The sequence below is a fragment of the Saccopteryx bilineata genome, chromosome 6, assembly GCF_036850765.1.
Source record: "Saccopteryx bilineata isolate mSacBil1 chromosome 6, mSacBil1_pri_phased_curated, whole genome shotgun sequence".
Classification (NCBI taxonomy): domain Eukaryota; kingdom Metazoa; phylum Chordata; class Mammalia; order Chiroptera; family Emballonuridae; genus Saccopteryx; species Saccopteryx bilineata.
Window position 1 is genome coordinate 150,721,842 of NC_089495.1, and position 17,565 is coordinate 150,739,406.

Below are 17,565 nucleotides of genomic sequence, written 5' to 3' on the forward strand. Positions count from 1 at the left end.
ATGTCCCTTTCTTGGTCATTGGTGTCACCATCTTCCCTAGGCCTCAGAGTCCCCATGACCCTGGGACTTGTGTCAGCCCTTGTTCTTATATCATGCCCACCTGCATATCTAGCTCATCACCTGCTTCTGCCAGATCTTCCTCTGTATTTTCTCTTCTCTTCCCTTCCACAAACGCTGTAAACTAAACTCTCATACTCAAGCTTGGGTTGTGGTAACAACCTAACAACCTCCTATCGGTCTCCTAACTTCAGGAAACAGCATTCCCAGCACCCTTTTGTCATGAAACGCCTACTATTGTTATTGTTTATCACAGGGGTTGGGAACCTATGGCCTGCGAGCCAGATGTAGTTCTTTTGATGGCTGCATCTGGCTCGCAGACAAATCTTTAATAAAAAAATAATAACGTTAAAAATATAAAACATTCTCATGTATTACAGTTCATTCATTTCCTACTGCTCATGTTCATGGTTGCAGGTGGCTGGAGCCAATCACAGCTGTCCTCTGGGACAACACCAAATTTTTATTGGATAATGCATAAAGTACACGACTCATTGTATGGCTCTCATGGAATTACACCTTAAAATATGTGGCATTCATGGTTCTCTAGCCAAAAAGATTTCTGACCCCTGGTATCACATGCAGTTTTTCTGTTGTTTTGCCTTCACGGCCTTTCACTTTCTGACCCTGCTCCCTGGCCTGCTTGGTTTCTCGTGGAGCTGTATGCCGTGCACATGCTCTGTTCCCAGCCTCTGCCAGTTCTCCCACTGGCTCTGTATTTCCCCACCCTGTGTTCGAACCCCACCTTTCAGAGCTTCACTTCAGGGGGCCTGCCCTCATTGCTTCCGTCAGCAAAGACTGCTGAGTGCCTGCTCGGTGCCAACTGTCTGTTTTCATCTGATCATTTTTCTACCAAGCATTTTCTTAGTGTTTATATATTCATTTTGCATTATATATTTTTCTACTTGTATATACATTATATATTATTTGTTTGTTTTCTAGTCCCACTTTTGGAAAGGGAAATAATTATTTGGGATATGCTTATTGCAAGAGGTATTACTTTATCCAGACCGCTAAATGCAGTGTGTGGGCTGAGCCTGTCACTGCCATAGAGCTTTGCTCCTTCCTGCAGGGATGAGGTCAACAAGGCGTACCGGAAGCTGGCTGTGCTGCTTCACCCTGACAAGTGCGTAGCCCCTGGTAGTGAAGATGCCTTCAAAGCAGTTGTGAATGCCCGGACGGCCCTGCTGAAAAACGTCAAGTAGGAAGTAGGAAACAAGACAGATCCGGGGCTGAGTACCAACAGACTTTCTCCAGCGGTGAAATAACCAACATGGATTTTCCGCCACAGAATTGTACTGCTCTTTATCCTCATGTGCTGTCATTTGTAAATTAGTAATTCAGGTGCCTGTGACCATCTCACAGAGAGACGGAGTGACAAGAATCAGGTGCCACTTCACACTGTGGTTCATTTCATGTTTCCAAGTTGAAACCGAGTGCTCCCTTAGGCACCTCTCTCAGGAAAGTCCATGAGGTCTCTGGAAGGGGGGCAGGAGGATCCTTTCACCTTTTCTTTTTTTTAATTCAACATTAGAGAAGAAAACAAGAAAAACAGAAGCAGACTCTATCGAAACCCCTGCAAGTTTAATGTGACCTCACAAGCAAGTTGCTCTTTTTAGAATGAGTTCCTCAGGTGGTATTTTAACCATCAACCTAAAATTAATGAACTCTTAGCAGCTCTTTACAGGCTTATGAAACAAAGAAATGCAATTCTGAATTAAGCGGTCCTCTCATTGACATTCGGTCTGTTCTCCTTCTCCAGCCCCCAGGGGGAGACAGACCTGTCCGAAGAGAAGGAAAGCATGGGCAACCACACTTCTGGGTCCACTGGCTGCTGCCAGCTGTGCTCCCGGAGTGGAGGCCTTGCCCTACTGGGACATGGGTGCTGGTTGTGGTAGGAGCATCATCACCTATGAGTCAGGAATCAGACCTGAGACAAGTGCTTGCAGGCCACACGATGTTGCGTGCGTCTCCAGGGGCACAGCCAGCCTGGCATGGGCCTGCCGTTGCCCTAGGAGGGCCCCTTTGGGGGCTGCACCTCTTTCTGTCTCTGCATCATTTGCTGCAGACAGGTGGGAAGGGCATGTGCTCCTCAACAAGCCAGGCCTCCTCTTTGCTTCCTCATCAGTGTTAGTCCCCTCTCCCCTCCTCTTGTTTTGTACACACCGCCTCACCATCATTTCCCTCTTCTTGAATCCCTTGCTCCCAGCCGCTGCCTCCTCCATTCCCCCTGACAAGCCTGACTTGGGCCTGCCTGACCAGAGACAAGTATGGATCCTTCTGGTGCTGGTGGAGGGACAGACTGTAAAGCCTGTGTGGGAGGAATCTTCCTAATTTTGCTTGGGTTCCAAATTTCTGAATAGTAATATTTTTAAACTACAGATTATGAAAATTAATTTCACATGGAGAAATACGTTGTCTTGCCATAGTCTCCTCCCCAGTCTCCAGGGGATGGAAGAAGGTCGCGTGTTGGACCGGCTTTGCTTTCAGAGCTGGTACAGCGGTTCTCGCTGTGGCTCTCAGCCTCACCCTGGCTGCGGTACGCATACCTTTAGCAGAGACCGCTCTGCACCCAGGGGAGCTTTAATGTACCTAAAACGTTATTGTTTGTAACTTTTAGACAGCTATCCCGTGTGGATTGCCAGTTAGCGTACCTTACCACCGAAAGAGAAAAGCCACTTTCATTTAATTCAAGCCCAGCGCAACCTTCTGGATTCTTCCTCTCTCCAGACCAGCTGTGTTTGTGTGGCTGCACCCGGCTGCAAGGAGTTGGTTGTCAGGAAACGAGAGCGTTGTTTTCTAGATGAGTTTCATCTTGGTAATACTGAAAGTGTTCTCTTTGATGAATTGAGATCTGCGATACAACTTCTTGGGGGGGGGGGGGTTCCTTAGCCTTTTAATTTTAACTAGCTCTAGGACGACAGAACTCCAACCCCGAGTTCTCCTGGACCTAAATGTTGCTTAAGGCCTTTGTCATGCCTACGGTAATTGAACAGTGACCTGTTCCTGACAGCCCACCAAGTGTGTGGCCCTGTATAAAAAGCTGGTGCCAGCTTTTATCACTGCTGTTGAACACTGATTGGTGACCTCAGTCAATTACAGTATGCAGATGAGCGCATACAGGGGACAGTTCTCTAGGGCTTCCATTCATACCCTTATGTAATGACTAACTTGTTGAAATTTAGCCTGATCCTTAATTCTTTGGTCTTGGGATCCAGCACCTTCCTTATGAGTGTTAGAGGTGACCAGGTACTACTTCATTTATGTATAACCAAAAAAAACAAAAGAAGATCATTAAGCTTCAGGGTCCTAGAATTTTTCTGATTTCCATAATTCTTGAGTGGAATATCAAAAGGTAGTGAAGCATGATCTGCAATGAAAAGTTTTTTAGTACTAACTTAATACAAACCTTTACAGACCTCTGTACGTTAATTTAACTTGTTGGTGCAAATATGTCCATTGTAGTTCAACCTTAAAATTATTCAGCCACTTAGGATTTAAAAATACATCAGTGAGAGTAACAACTAGCAGAAAAATTTTAATAGCTAAAAAAAAACTTTATAGAGAATCTTGTTTTTCAAAAAAGAATAAAAATTTCAAACAGCTATTATTAAAGAAAAGCCATTTCTTCCACTCTGAGTCACCAAGAATTAACACTTTTAAAACTTGTTAGATATCCCTGGAGGCATTTCAGATTAATCGTCCAACCTACCCAACTACTTTAAAATACACCCTCCTTTTGTTCCTCTGTCCCCCTTTCCTGCCTCCTGTGAATTGATGTTCTCAGCTGTCAGCCTCTCTTTTCCTTCAGCATTGTCCTTTCTCTTCACACCAGCGTGTCCGTGGTTCTGTTGGTCTGGTGACCTAGCCGTCCAGGCCCGGGGCGCGCTGCTCCCACACAGACCGCTCTGGTTCTCCGGCTTGCACACTGTTTTCCAAGGCTCACATTTACCAAAGGAAACTCGTCTTGGTATGTTCTCAGCATTGAATTCTCAGCTGGTAACTATTTCTTTATACCCATAAACTAACACCTAATCTGCTGTTAGTTAAATGAGCCATGGATAAGGCAGCTGAGTTTCCGAAAGGAAACCAGAATTAGTGTGCAGCATCAGTAAGAGGCCGCTGTCCCTCACAGAACAGTGCCACAGGGGGAGGGGTCATTTCAGTCTCAAGTTAGAACGGAGGGCTGTGTGCACACGTGTTTGACAGCCACAGTGTCCTCCTTCCAGGACATGTCAGTAGGTGCTGGAATGTCCCTCCCTTCTCCATGATACTCCATCTGGCTCACGAAGTCTGCCAATGATTTGGTAAAACTTTTGAACATGAATTTAGCTGCAAGGTATAACTAACCACCTTCCATTGTAAATTTTGCAAAGTAAAAAGGGGTTCAAACTTCTTGTGACTGGTATTTTGCACAATTGTAAGACATAGTTAATAGTATTTGTATGTTGGTTTTCCATTAAACACCTCTAGAGAAAACAAAAGTTTAAACTTGGGAGGGAGATAACCATGTGTCTGACAAGCAGGGCAGTGTTAAGCTGTGCCATAAAGCCCTGTTGGTGAATGGAACTTGTTGGAAAGGGGACAGTTTGGGTTAGTTCCTGCATTGAATGTGAAGGCAGAGTCTCGAACAAACCTTTTGCTCTTACAAGGTAATTTACATATTGGCTTTCCATTGAAGTAACTAAAAATGTTAAATCTAACAGCTGTTTATGTCTTGTATAGAGAGTGTCATATGTATTTAAGTTGTGTATTTTTATAAAGTAAAGCCAAATATCAAACACTGGTCTGTGGGCTGTACTTATTCATTGAAACATTGGTCTTTAACGTAGAACACTTTAGTCTAGAAGCTAGTCTAGGCCCTGATCCACTAAGTCCTTCAGTAAGACATCCAGCTTAGTTTTCAGTTGGTTATCAGTGCATCAGCCTAGTCTAACTTTATGAAGTTGTGATGGAAGTGTTTGATCTCTTAGAGAAAAATACTAATATTGTGTTTGCCTTTTTAATTCAGATAAAACTGTTACCTCATTTTAATAATGCAGATCTTAATAGTTCAGTTAACTAGTCTCTGGACAACAAGAATCCTAAAGTAACAGATTGTTGTGAACCCAGAATTTGAAAGTGGGAAGCCTCATAGGGTCAACCCATAGAAGATGGTCTATCGCTGAAGGCTTCAAACAGGAGCTGTAATTTTCACTGTAAACGACATTAATTCTCATCTGAGAATGTCTACTGCTTTTTGGGGAAATGCTCTACCTTCGTACTGCTAACATGTTCTAAAGGGGAGCTGTCAGGTCCTCATGTGCCCCATCCTTTCTCCCTGCCACAAAGATTGGTCCATGAGACAGGGATGTCACCCAAGCTGAACCAACTGGCATCCCTCCCTGGGATCTTTCCAATTGGATCTGTGGAAACAAACTTCCTCTAAGGAACTTTTTAAAGAGTGGAACCTGGATTCAAACTGGGGCCTGACTTCTCAGGGCCCATGCTTTCTGCCACAGCACTACACTGCCTGTGCCTGGCCCAGTCCTCTGTCCCTGCCCTCCATCTCTCTACCTTCCCTGTGCTCTAGGCACACTGAGCTGGTTGGTGTTCTCAGAACACACTATGCAGTCCATGGCCTTGTGCCCCTGTCCTTGCTGCCCCTGGCCCTGACACACTTCTATGAATTGGATGTTTATGTATACCCCCATTCATATATTAGAGCCCTAGCCCCCAGTGTGATAGTATTTGGATATCATTAGCTTTAGATGAGGTCATGAGAGTAGAGCCCTTATGATGGGATTAGTACGCTTGAGAGGGTGAGACATCAGAACTTCCTTTCTCCATCTTGTAAAGACACAGCAAGAAGACGGTGTCTGCAACCCAGGAGGAGAGCCCTCACTAAGAACTGAATCTGCTGGTACCTTGATCTGGGACATCTTGCCTTCAGAACTGGGAGCTATAACTAACTGTCTGATGTTTAAGCTGTCCGGTCTGTGCTCCTTTGTTATAGCAGCCTGGCTAACTCCTCCCACACACTCCTCTTTGCTTGGCAAACTCTTACTGAACTTTTATATCCAGCTCAAAATGCCTTCTCTGAAATTTTTCTAGACTCACCCGTGCTGTCCAGGCCCATTTAGCAGATTTTCTCCTCAGCTGGGTAGGGGCCAGCATGTTACTTCTTAGCAGACAAAGACCTTATCTTTCCTATGTTTGTCTCTTCAGTGCTCAATAAGCATAGTAAGTATTTGATAGATGAATGACCTCTGCTGAACTGTGAAATAGATTGTAGATCCTTTAACCACATAGTTCCCAACAGATTCTGAAAAAAGCCACACAACACAACTGAATGTTGATTAAGAAAAGGAATGCCTTGGAATAAAAAAAATAAGAAAAGTGTGGGTACCCTAGCACCCAGGTATGTTGTTCAATAACCAATCAAATCTTAGTGTAATTTTCTCAATAAAATTTGTCTAAGTATTTCTGTGGTTTATAGAAGTTCCTTGGAAAAATGAATAAGAGAGTTGGCTTTGCTAGGAATCGGGCCTGGCCTTTGAGGGACATCAGAGCAAACTCTGTTGATGGCCTATCCAATAGCTATTCCTCCATTATTCTTTGCTGGAAGAGTCCTAATGTTGCCCAGGTCTCCGTCCTTCCACTGTCTAGTTCAGTGGTCAAACATGAGTGATTGAAGCCATGCATAGTGGTACCAGTTCTGTTGCCAATAATAGGTTTGGAAGTGGGCATGTGGCTCTTTTTTTTTTTTTAAAGATGAGAAGAGGGAGATAATGAGGCAGACACCTATATGTGCCCTGACTGGGATCCACCCAACAACCCTGTCTTAAGGGCGATGTTCAAGTACAGAGCTATTGTTAGCACCTGAGGCTGACATGCTTGGACCAGCTGAGCTATCCTCAGCACCCCAGGCCATGCTTAAACTAATCAAGCCACTGGCTGTGGGAGGGGAAGAGGGAGAAAAGGGGGAAAAAGAGAGGGAGAAGCAGATTGTCACTTCTGTGTGTTCTGACCGGGAATCAAACTCAGGACATCCATACACCAGGCCAATGCTCTATCCACTGGCCAGGGCCATCTTTTCTAGCCAAAAATACAGAATGGGCATTCTTCTAGGAAGCTTTCAGAAAGAAATTTGTACTCCTGAAAAGTTAGGCATGGAAGGAAGCTGTGCCTCTTCTTCCATGAGACAGTGTCATACTTGCATGTAGATTGTGGTACCTTCTTAAGTATGCAGATATGACAGTATCCCACATAATAAGAGGAACAGGGTAGAAATGAAAAATAACATGAACCTTAAAAATGGTTTTGAGCCACTGAATAACTACCCTTGGACCTGTTCTATCTAAAGACTGGATAGAGGTCCTATCCAAAGGCTTGTTGTAGAGGTAATACATTTTCTCTACTGTTTAACTTTAAACCATTTTGAGTTGCATTTAAGGTTACTTAAGATACAAATCATCCCAGCTGCCAAAATCATCTCTAGCCCCTCCCTAGGAGACACACCTGAGAACTGCACCATTTGCAATTTATTAAAGTTCTGTGTGTTGAATGACAAGTTTTACCCTTGAGAGGGTTAAGTCACTGAGCTTTTAACACCTTAGAATGTATTCACTTATTCCTAACACTCCCTCCTCTATTAAGCACTTAAGTGCCTCTTCTGTGCCTGTCATTCTGCTATACCCTGGATCACAAATGATGAACAATGACTATCAATTTATAGTTAACATTTAAATCCTCCCCTCTAAAGTTATTTTAATATAATTATTTTCATTTAAAGGCATATTTGAACTTAGACTTGACTTTAAAAATATCCCACTTATTGCTACATTAATCCACAATCGTGAATAAGACGGAAAGTCTCTAGCTCCGTCCAAGTTACATGACTTCTGGGGAGGTCTTTATGAAGAGGTCAGAGAAGTATGGCCCTTCATCTGCCCCTGCCTGATGACAGGGATAAAGGGGGGGATGCAGGTGGAAGCTAGCTGAGGGGGCGAGGGAGACCGGGGACATGCTCGCGGCCCTAAGATCTGAGCACGACGCAGACAGCACGAGAAGGGAAGAGCAGAAGGCTCCAAGCCAGAAGGACTGACTCAACCTAGCAGCTGCTAAAAATAGCAGAGCAGGGTTATAAGCTTTCCTGTCCAGACAGATTTAAAGTTGGCAGATAGTGTGGGCTCCGTGAGGCTATTCATGAATGGAAAGGTTAGAGCCAACTTGGCCAGAGAGCCTTATACTGGGGGCCTGGGTCCATGCTTAGCTCTGAGTAAAGCGCTCACTCACTTCCCACTTGGCAGGGCTGGTGCACGGAAAGCCGGAGATATCCGAGAAGGGAGAAGCGTGCGAGACAGAATTGCTGAGACCCACCCTGGACCCACTTCACTGAGATGATTTTCCATAGAGTGGGAGAAAGTGTTAAAAGCTGAATTTTTTTTTTTAAGTAACCAGGTTCTTTTCTGGTTTTGAAAAAGCTGCCTGACCGGGTGGTGGTGCAGTGGATAGAGCTTTGGCCTGGGATGCTGAGGACCCGTGTTTGATACCCCGACGTCACCAGCTTGAGCATGGGCTCATCTGACTTGAGTGCAAAATCATAGACATGACTGCATGGCCACTGGCTTGAAGCCCAAGGTCGCTGGCTTGAGCAAGGGGTCACTGTGCTGTAGCCCCCCCCCCCCCCCCCCCGGTCAAGGCACATGTGAGAAAGCAATCAATGAGCAACTAAGGTGCTGCAGCAAAGAATTGATGCTTCTTACCTCTCTCCCTTCCTGTCTGTTCCTGTCTGTCTGTTTTTCTCTCTTTCTTGCTAAAAAAAAAAAGAAAAAAAGGAAAAGCTTAGCATATATTCTACTGAATGTGACACTTTCAGAAAGGGGACAGGCATCCCTCATGTGGCACAGCTAGGCTGGAAAAGGGATGGCAAAGTGGGCAGCTAATCTATTCCTGCCACCACTGGAGCAGTAAACAGCATCCTTTTTAAGAACGCAAGAGGGAAAACAATGCCAGCATGAATTATTTATTAGCTATGAAAATTATCTGCAAAAACACATGGATATGCTTAACAAGAGGTGTAAGTCAGCACAACCTCGCATGTGCAAGGTGTGAGGACTTTGTGGAATGAATCGTAGAATGTTACTTAAATTTGTACCACTGGCTTCTATTTTCTGCCTTATGGCCTGTTTTCTCATAACTGTCTCTCTCTTTTCCCTGAACCGTCTTGTATCCCAAATCAATCCTCTGATTTGGGATAATGTGGCTGGTCAGGCCATGTCATTTGCTCAAATGAATTTGTCAACAACTGTAGAGCATCAGGTCATTTTAGCTCGGCATTCGAGACCTTCTGGAATCTGGCCCCTTCCTACCATTCTTGCCTGGCCATGACTTCCCTTTCTGCATCCTTCTCACTATCCATCTTCATTCCCCATTCCCATGTCCTTCTGGGACTTCCCTGCCTCTGTGCCTTTGCTCACACTATGTCATTTCCCCAAGGGCTCCTTTCCGCTCTCTGGGCAAAGACCCTCTCTCCTCGTCCTTCTCCAGGGCACCCTGCTGCACAGCACCTTTGATGGTCCCCGACCTTGAAGTGAACACATGAATACTGTTTAGGAAACTTCTGTGTAAGGCTTGACTCAGAAGGAAGGAGGAACATAGGTGGCAGCTGGAGGGGGTGAGGGCCAGAAAGGGTTGTCATTTGTGATTTAAGATGGAAGAAGCTTTATTTCTTGAGAGGAAAGGGCCAGGAGAGAAGGGAAGGACCAGAAGGGTGGGTTCCAGGGCTGGGGGAGGGGTCAGCCCTGCACAGGAAGCAGGAACCTTGAATCTCTGCTGTACTTTTCAGGTCAAAGACACTATGATATGATGGGGGCAGGGGGTGGAAGGCCACCCTAGCTCCAAAATACCTTCTTCCCTATTTAGTGGAATCTGAATTGCCACTATTCTGCCTTATTCCTTCGACTTATGCCTTTGACTAGGGATCACAGGTGTGTGCCTGTGTGTATATGTGTGTGTGGAGTGTGCATGTGGGTTTGTGTGTGCACATGCCTGTGTGTGCTCGCGTGTGCATGCGTATGTGTGCATAGATCACTGTCGATGGAGACTCTTTCTCCCTGTGGTCTTGTTTCTTCAGAGCCCCCTCGAATGCCTCATGGTCTCGCTAACCTTTCCGCTGGTGAAATGGGGCGCAGGAGCTGAGTTCCACCAGCTTGGCCCTCTCCTTTTGCACCTGTTGTCTGAGTGAGGAAGTGGGTGCATTTTGTCTTCATCTCCCTATTCCCCAGGGCCTGCTGCACCCCTCCAGTGAGGCTATGGTCACCCACATGCCTGGGACTGGGTGAGGGGTCTGGACTGGAGTGTTATCCCAGACTGTGGCCACACACCCAAGCCCCAGCTTCTGACTCAACTTCCATCCCTGTGAAGCCGATCTGCGGGCCTCATATTCCTGAATCCTGGGTCCACTTCCTAAGTGGTTCAGGAGTGGGAGCGGGCAGAGGCGGAATTAATCATTGTCCTGAGACCTTACAGTAGCATTCAAATCGCTCCACCTCCTCGGGATCACTGGGACCTGGTCCTGACACTGTGTTGTGAGGATAGGGAGGGAAAGAAGGAGGGGAGAGGCCCAGACACTTGGAGAGTTGGAACGAGGGTGCCCCAAGACCAAGGTGAGTAGATAAATCTAAGCTTCACAAACCTGGGGCTCACTCTGCTCAGTCTTTTTATTTATTTATTTTGTATTTTTCCGAAGTGAGAAGCAGGGAGGCAGACAGACTCCTGCATGCGCCCTACCAGGATCCACCGGCATGCCCACCAGGGGGCGATGCTCGGCCCATCTGGGTCTGCTTGGTCTTGATAAATGCAATTGTCAGAGCATGTACTATATGAGAGTGGCTCAGCAGAATGTAAATCAGGCTGGCTGGAGTCCTCTCTGGCCAGGCCACAGGCCTTCCCTCCGGGGTAGCCCTGTGGTGGACCTGCTGTTGGGTTCTCCGCCTGGCTGACTGGGCTGCCTTCCTGCCTACCAGGTGGAAAAGATGACTCTGAATTTGAACAGACATGCCCTTAAGGTGAAGGCCCAGCTGCCTTCTGTACTGCTCACTCCTTTCCTTTCCCCTGAATGGCCCCCTGGGGTCCAGGGCTCACTTCACTTCTCTCCAAACAGAGAGGCAAGCTGCAGAGGCTGTCATTCTTCCAGCAATGGGTCTGGGCGGTCAGATTGCACAGAACCTAGGTATTGGGCCCTGTGGGCAGATGTATGGGTGTACACCTGGGTAGTGCCCTTGACCCACTGTGGAACCTTGGGCAACTTACAAACCTAGACTCAGTTTTCTCATCTGTAAAATGGACATAATAATTATACTTACACCATAGGACTATTGTGAAGCTAATGTGAGATAAGAAAGGGGGGACCCAACCAAGGATTATCCTGGATGCTAAGTATTTCAGAATTTAATCTGAAGGAAGTAGGAAAACCACAGACATTTCTGAGGAGGTGGAACAGTCTGTACTGTGCTTCTGGGAGAGAATTCCAATGGAAGCAAAGAGAGGGTTTGGGGGTGTGTGTGCTGAGCCGAACCCCGTGTCCTTTCCTGTTCCCTAACAGCCTCAGCGCAACAGCAGAGCTGACTTGTTCCCGAGGCTTAGGTCATGTGGAACTGGGGCAGGGCAACCACAGGAGGGAAAGTTTCTTCTATTGCACCTTTTCACAGGTTCTAAGATGCTTTACAATCTCTTTGTTTAACCTGTGAGGTCCATTTAGTGCAGCATTGAGAGGCCAGACGTCGCTGGTTTTGAAGGCAGAAGAAGGGGCCACAAACCAAGGGAGATGGGTGGTCTCTAGAAGCAGAAGGGAAGGAGGAAGGTTCTCCAGAGACTCTTCAGAAAGGAACAAGGCCCTGCCCATGCTGCGATGTTGGCCCAGTGAGCTCCATCGTGGGTTTCTGATCCCCAGAACTGTGAGGCAGTAAACGTACCTTGTCTAGACACTGTCTGGTAGTCTGTTTCAGCAGCTGTGGAAAAGGAAAGCATGCGCAGTGGGCTAAGCTGGTGCTACACACAGGGGAATCCACAGTTAAACAAAACAAGACTAGGTCTGTTCTCCAACTGAACTCACATTCCAGGGGAGAGGAACAAAGTTTATGAACAATTGTACACTCTCACTTCAGGCAGAACATACTATGGAGAAATATAAAGCAGGGTGAAGGATGGGCGAGAACACACTGTCCACCTTTGAGGGATTCACCCGTGGGAGGCAGATGAGCAGGCTGTGCTTGCAGCAGGTCCACAAGGGGCCGCCCCTGCCTGGGGATCAAGAAGACCTCACAGAGCAGGTGACATGGGGCGGGACTCTGAGGATAAACAGTAGTTTGTCAGGTGGATGAGGAGGGCATGGGAGATCTGGAAAGAGGGAACAGCATATTCAAAGTGACAAGGACATGAAGAGTGTGCTCAGAATTGCGGAGCTCGTTGCTGAGGTCCAGGCAGCAGAGGGGGACTCAGGGCAGGTCCCAGTGTCGTGTGTGGACCCTGGGCTGCTTCTGTGTTTCTGCAGACGGAGGAAAGGAGCCCTGAAGGAGATCTGGGGTGTGATCCACAGAGACCACCATGTCTCCATTTTCCTGCAGTCTTCTCTTGTACGTTAGAACACACAGAAATTTGTGTATTCCAGTCCACAGTCAACCCCCCATGGTTTCACAATAAGAATAGCGATTAAAATTACCAGTTAAATAACTCAGCCTCCCTCCAAAGAGGAAAAAGATTACTTCAAGCGAAATTGGAGTCTGGGATAACTGCGAAGTTCTGTGGGTTTTGTCACCTGCTAGCACGTCCTGGGGTGGCCCCAGGGGTGCAGGATCCTAACTGAAGAAGCTCTAAGGTTGGGGGAGAGGGTCCAAGAGATTCATTTTTGTTTGTTCATTTGTTTTTTAAATCCAACAAGTTTTTTTTTTTTACAACCTATCAGGGTTGGCATTCCAGGTACAAAGGTGAATAGGGTTAGACCTTGGGCTCAAAGTCCAGTGGGGAAGGGAGTTTAATAGTTATGTAAAATTACAACAAACCCTAGCATTGTTATGTATGGGTTTAGAAACCATGTGGTTGAATCCTATTTTTGGTGCCTGTGGCTGCCATAACAAATTACCACAAACTGGGTGACTGAAAGCAACAGATTTATTCTCCCACAGTTCTGGAGGCCTGAGTCCAGAATCAAGACCGTCCCAGGGCTGCTCTCCCTCTGGAGGTTAAGAGGAGAACCGTCCTCGCCTCTGCCAGCTTTTCATGGCTCCAGCCGTTCCCTGACATGTGGCCACATCCCTCCCACCTTGCCTTCATCTTCACATCTCCTTCTCTGTGCCTATGTCTCCAAAGGACACTTGTCAATGGAGTGAGGGCCATCCGGGTGATTGGGGATGATCTCATCGCAAGACCCACAATTTAATTATATCTGCAGAGACTCTCTTCCCAGGTAAGATCACTTTCACAGGTTCCAGTGATTTGGACGTGGACCTATTTTTTTTTGGAACCACTAATCAACCCACTACAGGTCTCTAAGTAAAAATGGCTAAGTTCTTTGAGGACAACTTCAAAGGGAAGGTGACATTGGAGGACTTTACAGGTATTTTCTTGTTTAATCCCCTAGCACATGGGGAGGTGAGCAGTCTTCTTACTCCAGGACAGGGACAGCTAGTGACCAGATTTTTAAAGAAAATAGGGACAAGGCTAGGTTTGGATACAGAACAGTTGCGCCGGTTGGGGTATAGAGAATGGGCAAGGGGAGGTGAGAGGAAGGCAGGGTCCCGGCTGATTTCTGAGATGGGGGCAGAGGGGAGGAGCAGCTGTTAAGATGGTAATTGTTTTTCTCTGCATTGGGGGGGGGGGTCTTCACCCACCTTCTCTAAGCCCCTCCAGCATCACCCCCCACCAGGGGTCTCAGCCTGACTCTTCTGGGCATTGGTGACTTTCCACCCATGAGAAGGACAGTGGAGGTGGGAGCTCCATCTCCTCCCACCTGGACCTTTTCCAGCCTTGTCTTGTTATTCTAGAACCTTTTTCTGCTCCTCCTTATCCCCAGCAGGCTGGGCTGGGCTTGTTAGCACATATTTCTATGGTGCCTCTTCCCGGAGGGCCCGCTTTGAGTGCTTTTGGAAACGTGACATTTCCTCAGAGGCTTCAGGATTACTCAGCATTCACACGTTGCTTCACACTCCACACATCGGTGTGTGTCTTCTTCTCCCCCAGTGTGACCTGTCTGGGCTGTAGTTTCCAGGTCTGGGCTGGAGTAGAAGGATGTTTTGAATCTCAGCTCTAACATCCAGAAAGCCACGATTCTCCAGGTTTCCGTGCTAACCCAAGAGCACAGTGTCCCATTGGTTGGAGAAGCAGTAGCTGACCAGAGGAAGGAAGCTTCCTGAGCTCAACCGGACTTGTGCGTGGTCAGTGCACATGGAATCCACCCTCCCTCTGCCTCCTCCTAGCTGTGGGGCCAGGAGCCAGTTACCTCACATGTCTGGGCCCTAGTTTTTCTCCTCATCTGTAAAAACCAGGGACATTGGTAGTACCTTATACAAGAAGGCAGGATCTCCCAGTAAATGGGCACAGCTAACACTCATTCTCACCCATCAGGAAGCACAGGGGGCCTGGTCCTGCTCCTGAGATTGGCTCCAGCAGCGGACAGACCCAGAAACCTACCCAGCCCAGGATAAGGTTTTCCCTGTGCCCTAGGGGCATGGGCCCAGGCCTGTGCAGATGGGTGGAATAGCTGGAGATGGGAAGGAAGGGGGACAGAGTTGGATCTGCAAGGGACAGGGCGGTGAGTGAGGCTGTGCTCTGAGTGTGTGCACACACACTCATCACACCTGCTCACACATGCTTACGTGCACCCTGATCATACACATTGATTGTACACATGCTTAATTACACATGGATTACACACACACACTGACACATTTCACGAAAAACCTCATATATAATACTCACAAACTCACACATCCCTCCTCCCACATGATAAACACACATACACACACAGTGGCCTGACGAGTGGCCCGGGCAGAGTCAGGAAGACCCAAACTGGAGGCAGAAGCACCAGGAGACATTGAACTAGACAGAGGGACAGCGGAACCACAGAGAGAGCCTGAGGGAGGTGGCACCCCAGCCAGCCCTGTGTGTGTCAGAAATGGCCAGAGCCCCTCAGGGAACCAGCCGTGAGATGGACAGTAATTTCCATTTGACTTGTTCTGTGGAGCTTTGCCAACCACTTGGGTTCCTATTAATCCCTTCTTCCTCCCAATGACCCTGTCCAGGGGTTAGCGCTATGTCATCACAGCATAAGCACACTGAAGTCTGGGAGGCTGAATGATCTGCCTGAGGTCCCACGTGGCATCAAGGCCAGTGCACAGGGCTGGGTTTCCTCGCTAAGGAGGGCCTGCTCTTTCCACTGCGCCACATGTCTTTCCTCTGGGTGATACAGTCCAGCCCTCTGAGCTGGCTGGAGTCGACGAGGGGCCTGGTCCTTGTATGGGACATTTGAGTGTCGTGTGCCACCCTCTCAGCCGTCTGTCTACACTGTCCCTGCTGCAGGTACACCCTGGAGGCACTGCCCAGACAGCCACCACCCCACCTCCCTGAAGCTTGCACACACGTGGGAGCCCTGGGGAGCAGACACCCTGGCTGGTGACCCTTAACCAGTGGGGGAAGGAAGCAGGTAGGCGAATACTCCCCTCTTCTAGCTCCAGTGGAAAATTCTGAGGTGACTTCTCTGGGGCTCCTTGGAGGGCCTCAGAGGGATGGCTCCCCACTGCCCACAGCAGTGACTGCTCTGCCTCACACCTACCCACTTGCTTTCCTGTCTTCTCTTCCCGAGTCACTTGCCAATTAAACCACCGGCCCTCCGTCTCCAACTCTTGTTTTCAGCTAAGGCCCCAATCAGGGCTCTCCTGGGGCAGCACTAGGGGAGCCAATGATCTTAGCTCTTCCCACTTCTCTTTTCCCAGGACACCAGGTTTCTGCTCTGATCTATTGTTTGCTGGAGTCAGGAGCCACATTTCCCCAGCGGGCAAATCACTCTTGTTTATCTATTGAATAATAACAGGTCATTCTCAGCAATTATCTCTAGTCTCAAACCATACAAACAAAAGATGTCTTTGGGAAAGATGTATCCTATCTGAGCAGATCTTGGGGTGGTGTGGGTTCAGGACACCTTTCAAGCTTCTACCCAAGCCCTTGATTGTCTTCACTTTAGGGTACCTCATAGGCAAGTCACTCATGTAGCCATTCAAGGTCCCAGGTTACAAGGGTGTATGCGTGTGTGTGTGTTTTAAAGATGGATCTACAGCATCTTTTTATTGCAAAAGTCATGCATGCCAGTCATTCAGATCACAATACAAAATGTATAGCTTGGAAACTGATGGCACCTCCACCCTTTTCGCTTGAGTGTGGTTATTTTTAACTGTTCCTGGACCAGGACATTTTCAGCATCAACCAATAAGGCCTGTTGCTCCCCTCAGGGATAGCCAGTGCTTACAGAGTGCCATTTCTTCTTAGGGCAATCATCTGTTCATTCAATGACTATTTTGAGTACCTATTAGGTGCCAGTCCTGGAGAAGCAGCTGAGTGAGACAGATGAGACTCTTGTGCCTGGCTGCCTGTTTCCAAGTAGTTTAGTTGTATTTTCCCTGATTCCCTCTGTTGGCAGGGCCTGGAATATTTACTCAGTAGCCTCTGGCTCCCACAGAGACCCAGTGAGGGCTGCCGCTGTCCTTCTCGTACCCACAGTGAAGGGTCATGGCTATTACCCAGAATGCAAAGCTGAAATGGGGATGTGCTTGGGGTGCTTTCTTGCTCTGAGCCTTTGTCGGGAGTCTCGAGTCACAGGATCAGATCCTTCCCTCCAGCCCTGAAAGGCCGTTTCAGGTCCCCTCTTACTGCCACCTGTACACAGCTGACAGCCTGTCTTGTAGGTGGATCTGGTAACCTGGCAGAGCTCGCAGGTGTCCTGAGGGCAGGGGCTAGGTCACTCCTCGGGTCTTTCCTGATGTCTGGCCAGGCTGAGTATCCACTGCATGCTCTCAGCGCATGTCTGCCCAACAGGTGCCCACAGTAAAGAGAAGAGGCCTGTGGAAGGGCAGAGTGGAGCAGTGAGGCCAGTAGTCAGGGCAGGAGAACGGGGCTTCCACCAGAGGCATCTCCTTCATAGTGGGGTGGAGCGAGGGGTGGGGGGCATGAGTGATGGCAGAAGACCCAGCAGGAAACCCACGGACCCCAGGAGCTAAGGTGTGCCAGGAAAGGGGGAGAGAATCAGAGGATACATTGTGGGTGTCCGTTGTGCCCAAACAGGCCCCAACAGTATTTATCAGCTTTTTTCCTTTTAATACATGCCCTTTTTAAAAAATAAAAATCATGCCTCCTTTAACATTGTAACAATTAAAAATAAATGTTTGGGGCCTGACCTGTGGTGGCGCAATGGATAAAGCGTCGACCTGGAAATGCTGAGGTCGCCGGTTCGAAACCCTGGGCTTGCCTGGTCAAGGC

General features: G+C 47.8%; 1 protein-coding gene across 6 annotated transcripts in view; it reads left to right on the forward strand.

Moving 5' to 3' along the window:
• Positions 1–4,843, forward strand: part of DNAJC27 (DnaJ heat shock protein family (Hsp40) member C27) — a 35,070-nt gene extending 30,227 nt beyond the window's left edge. For all 6 annotated transcript variants that reach the window (XM_066235038.1, XM_066235032.1, XM_066235034.1 and 3 more), the window contains one exon: positions 1,130–4,843. In XM_066235038.1, the coding sequence (XP_066091135.1) occupies positions 1,130–1,262 (133 nt within the window). In that variant the 3' untranslated portion in view covers positions 1,263–4,843. The remainder of the gene's footprint in view (positions 1–1,129) is intronic.
• The last annotated feature ends 12,722 nt before the right edge of the window (positions 4,844–17,565 follow it).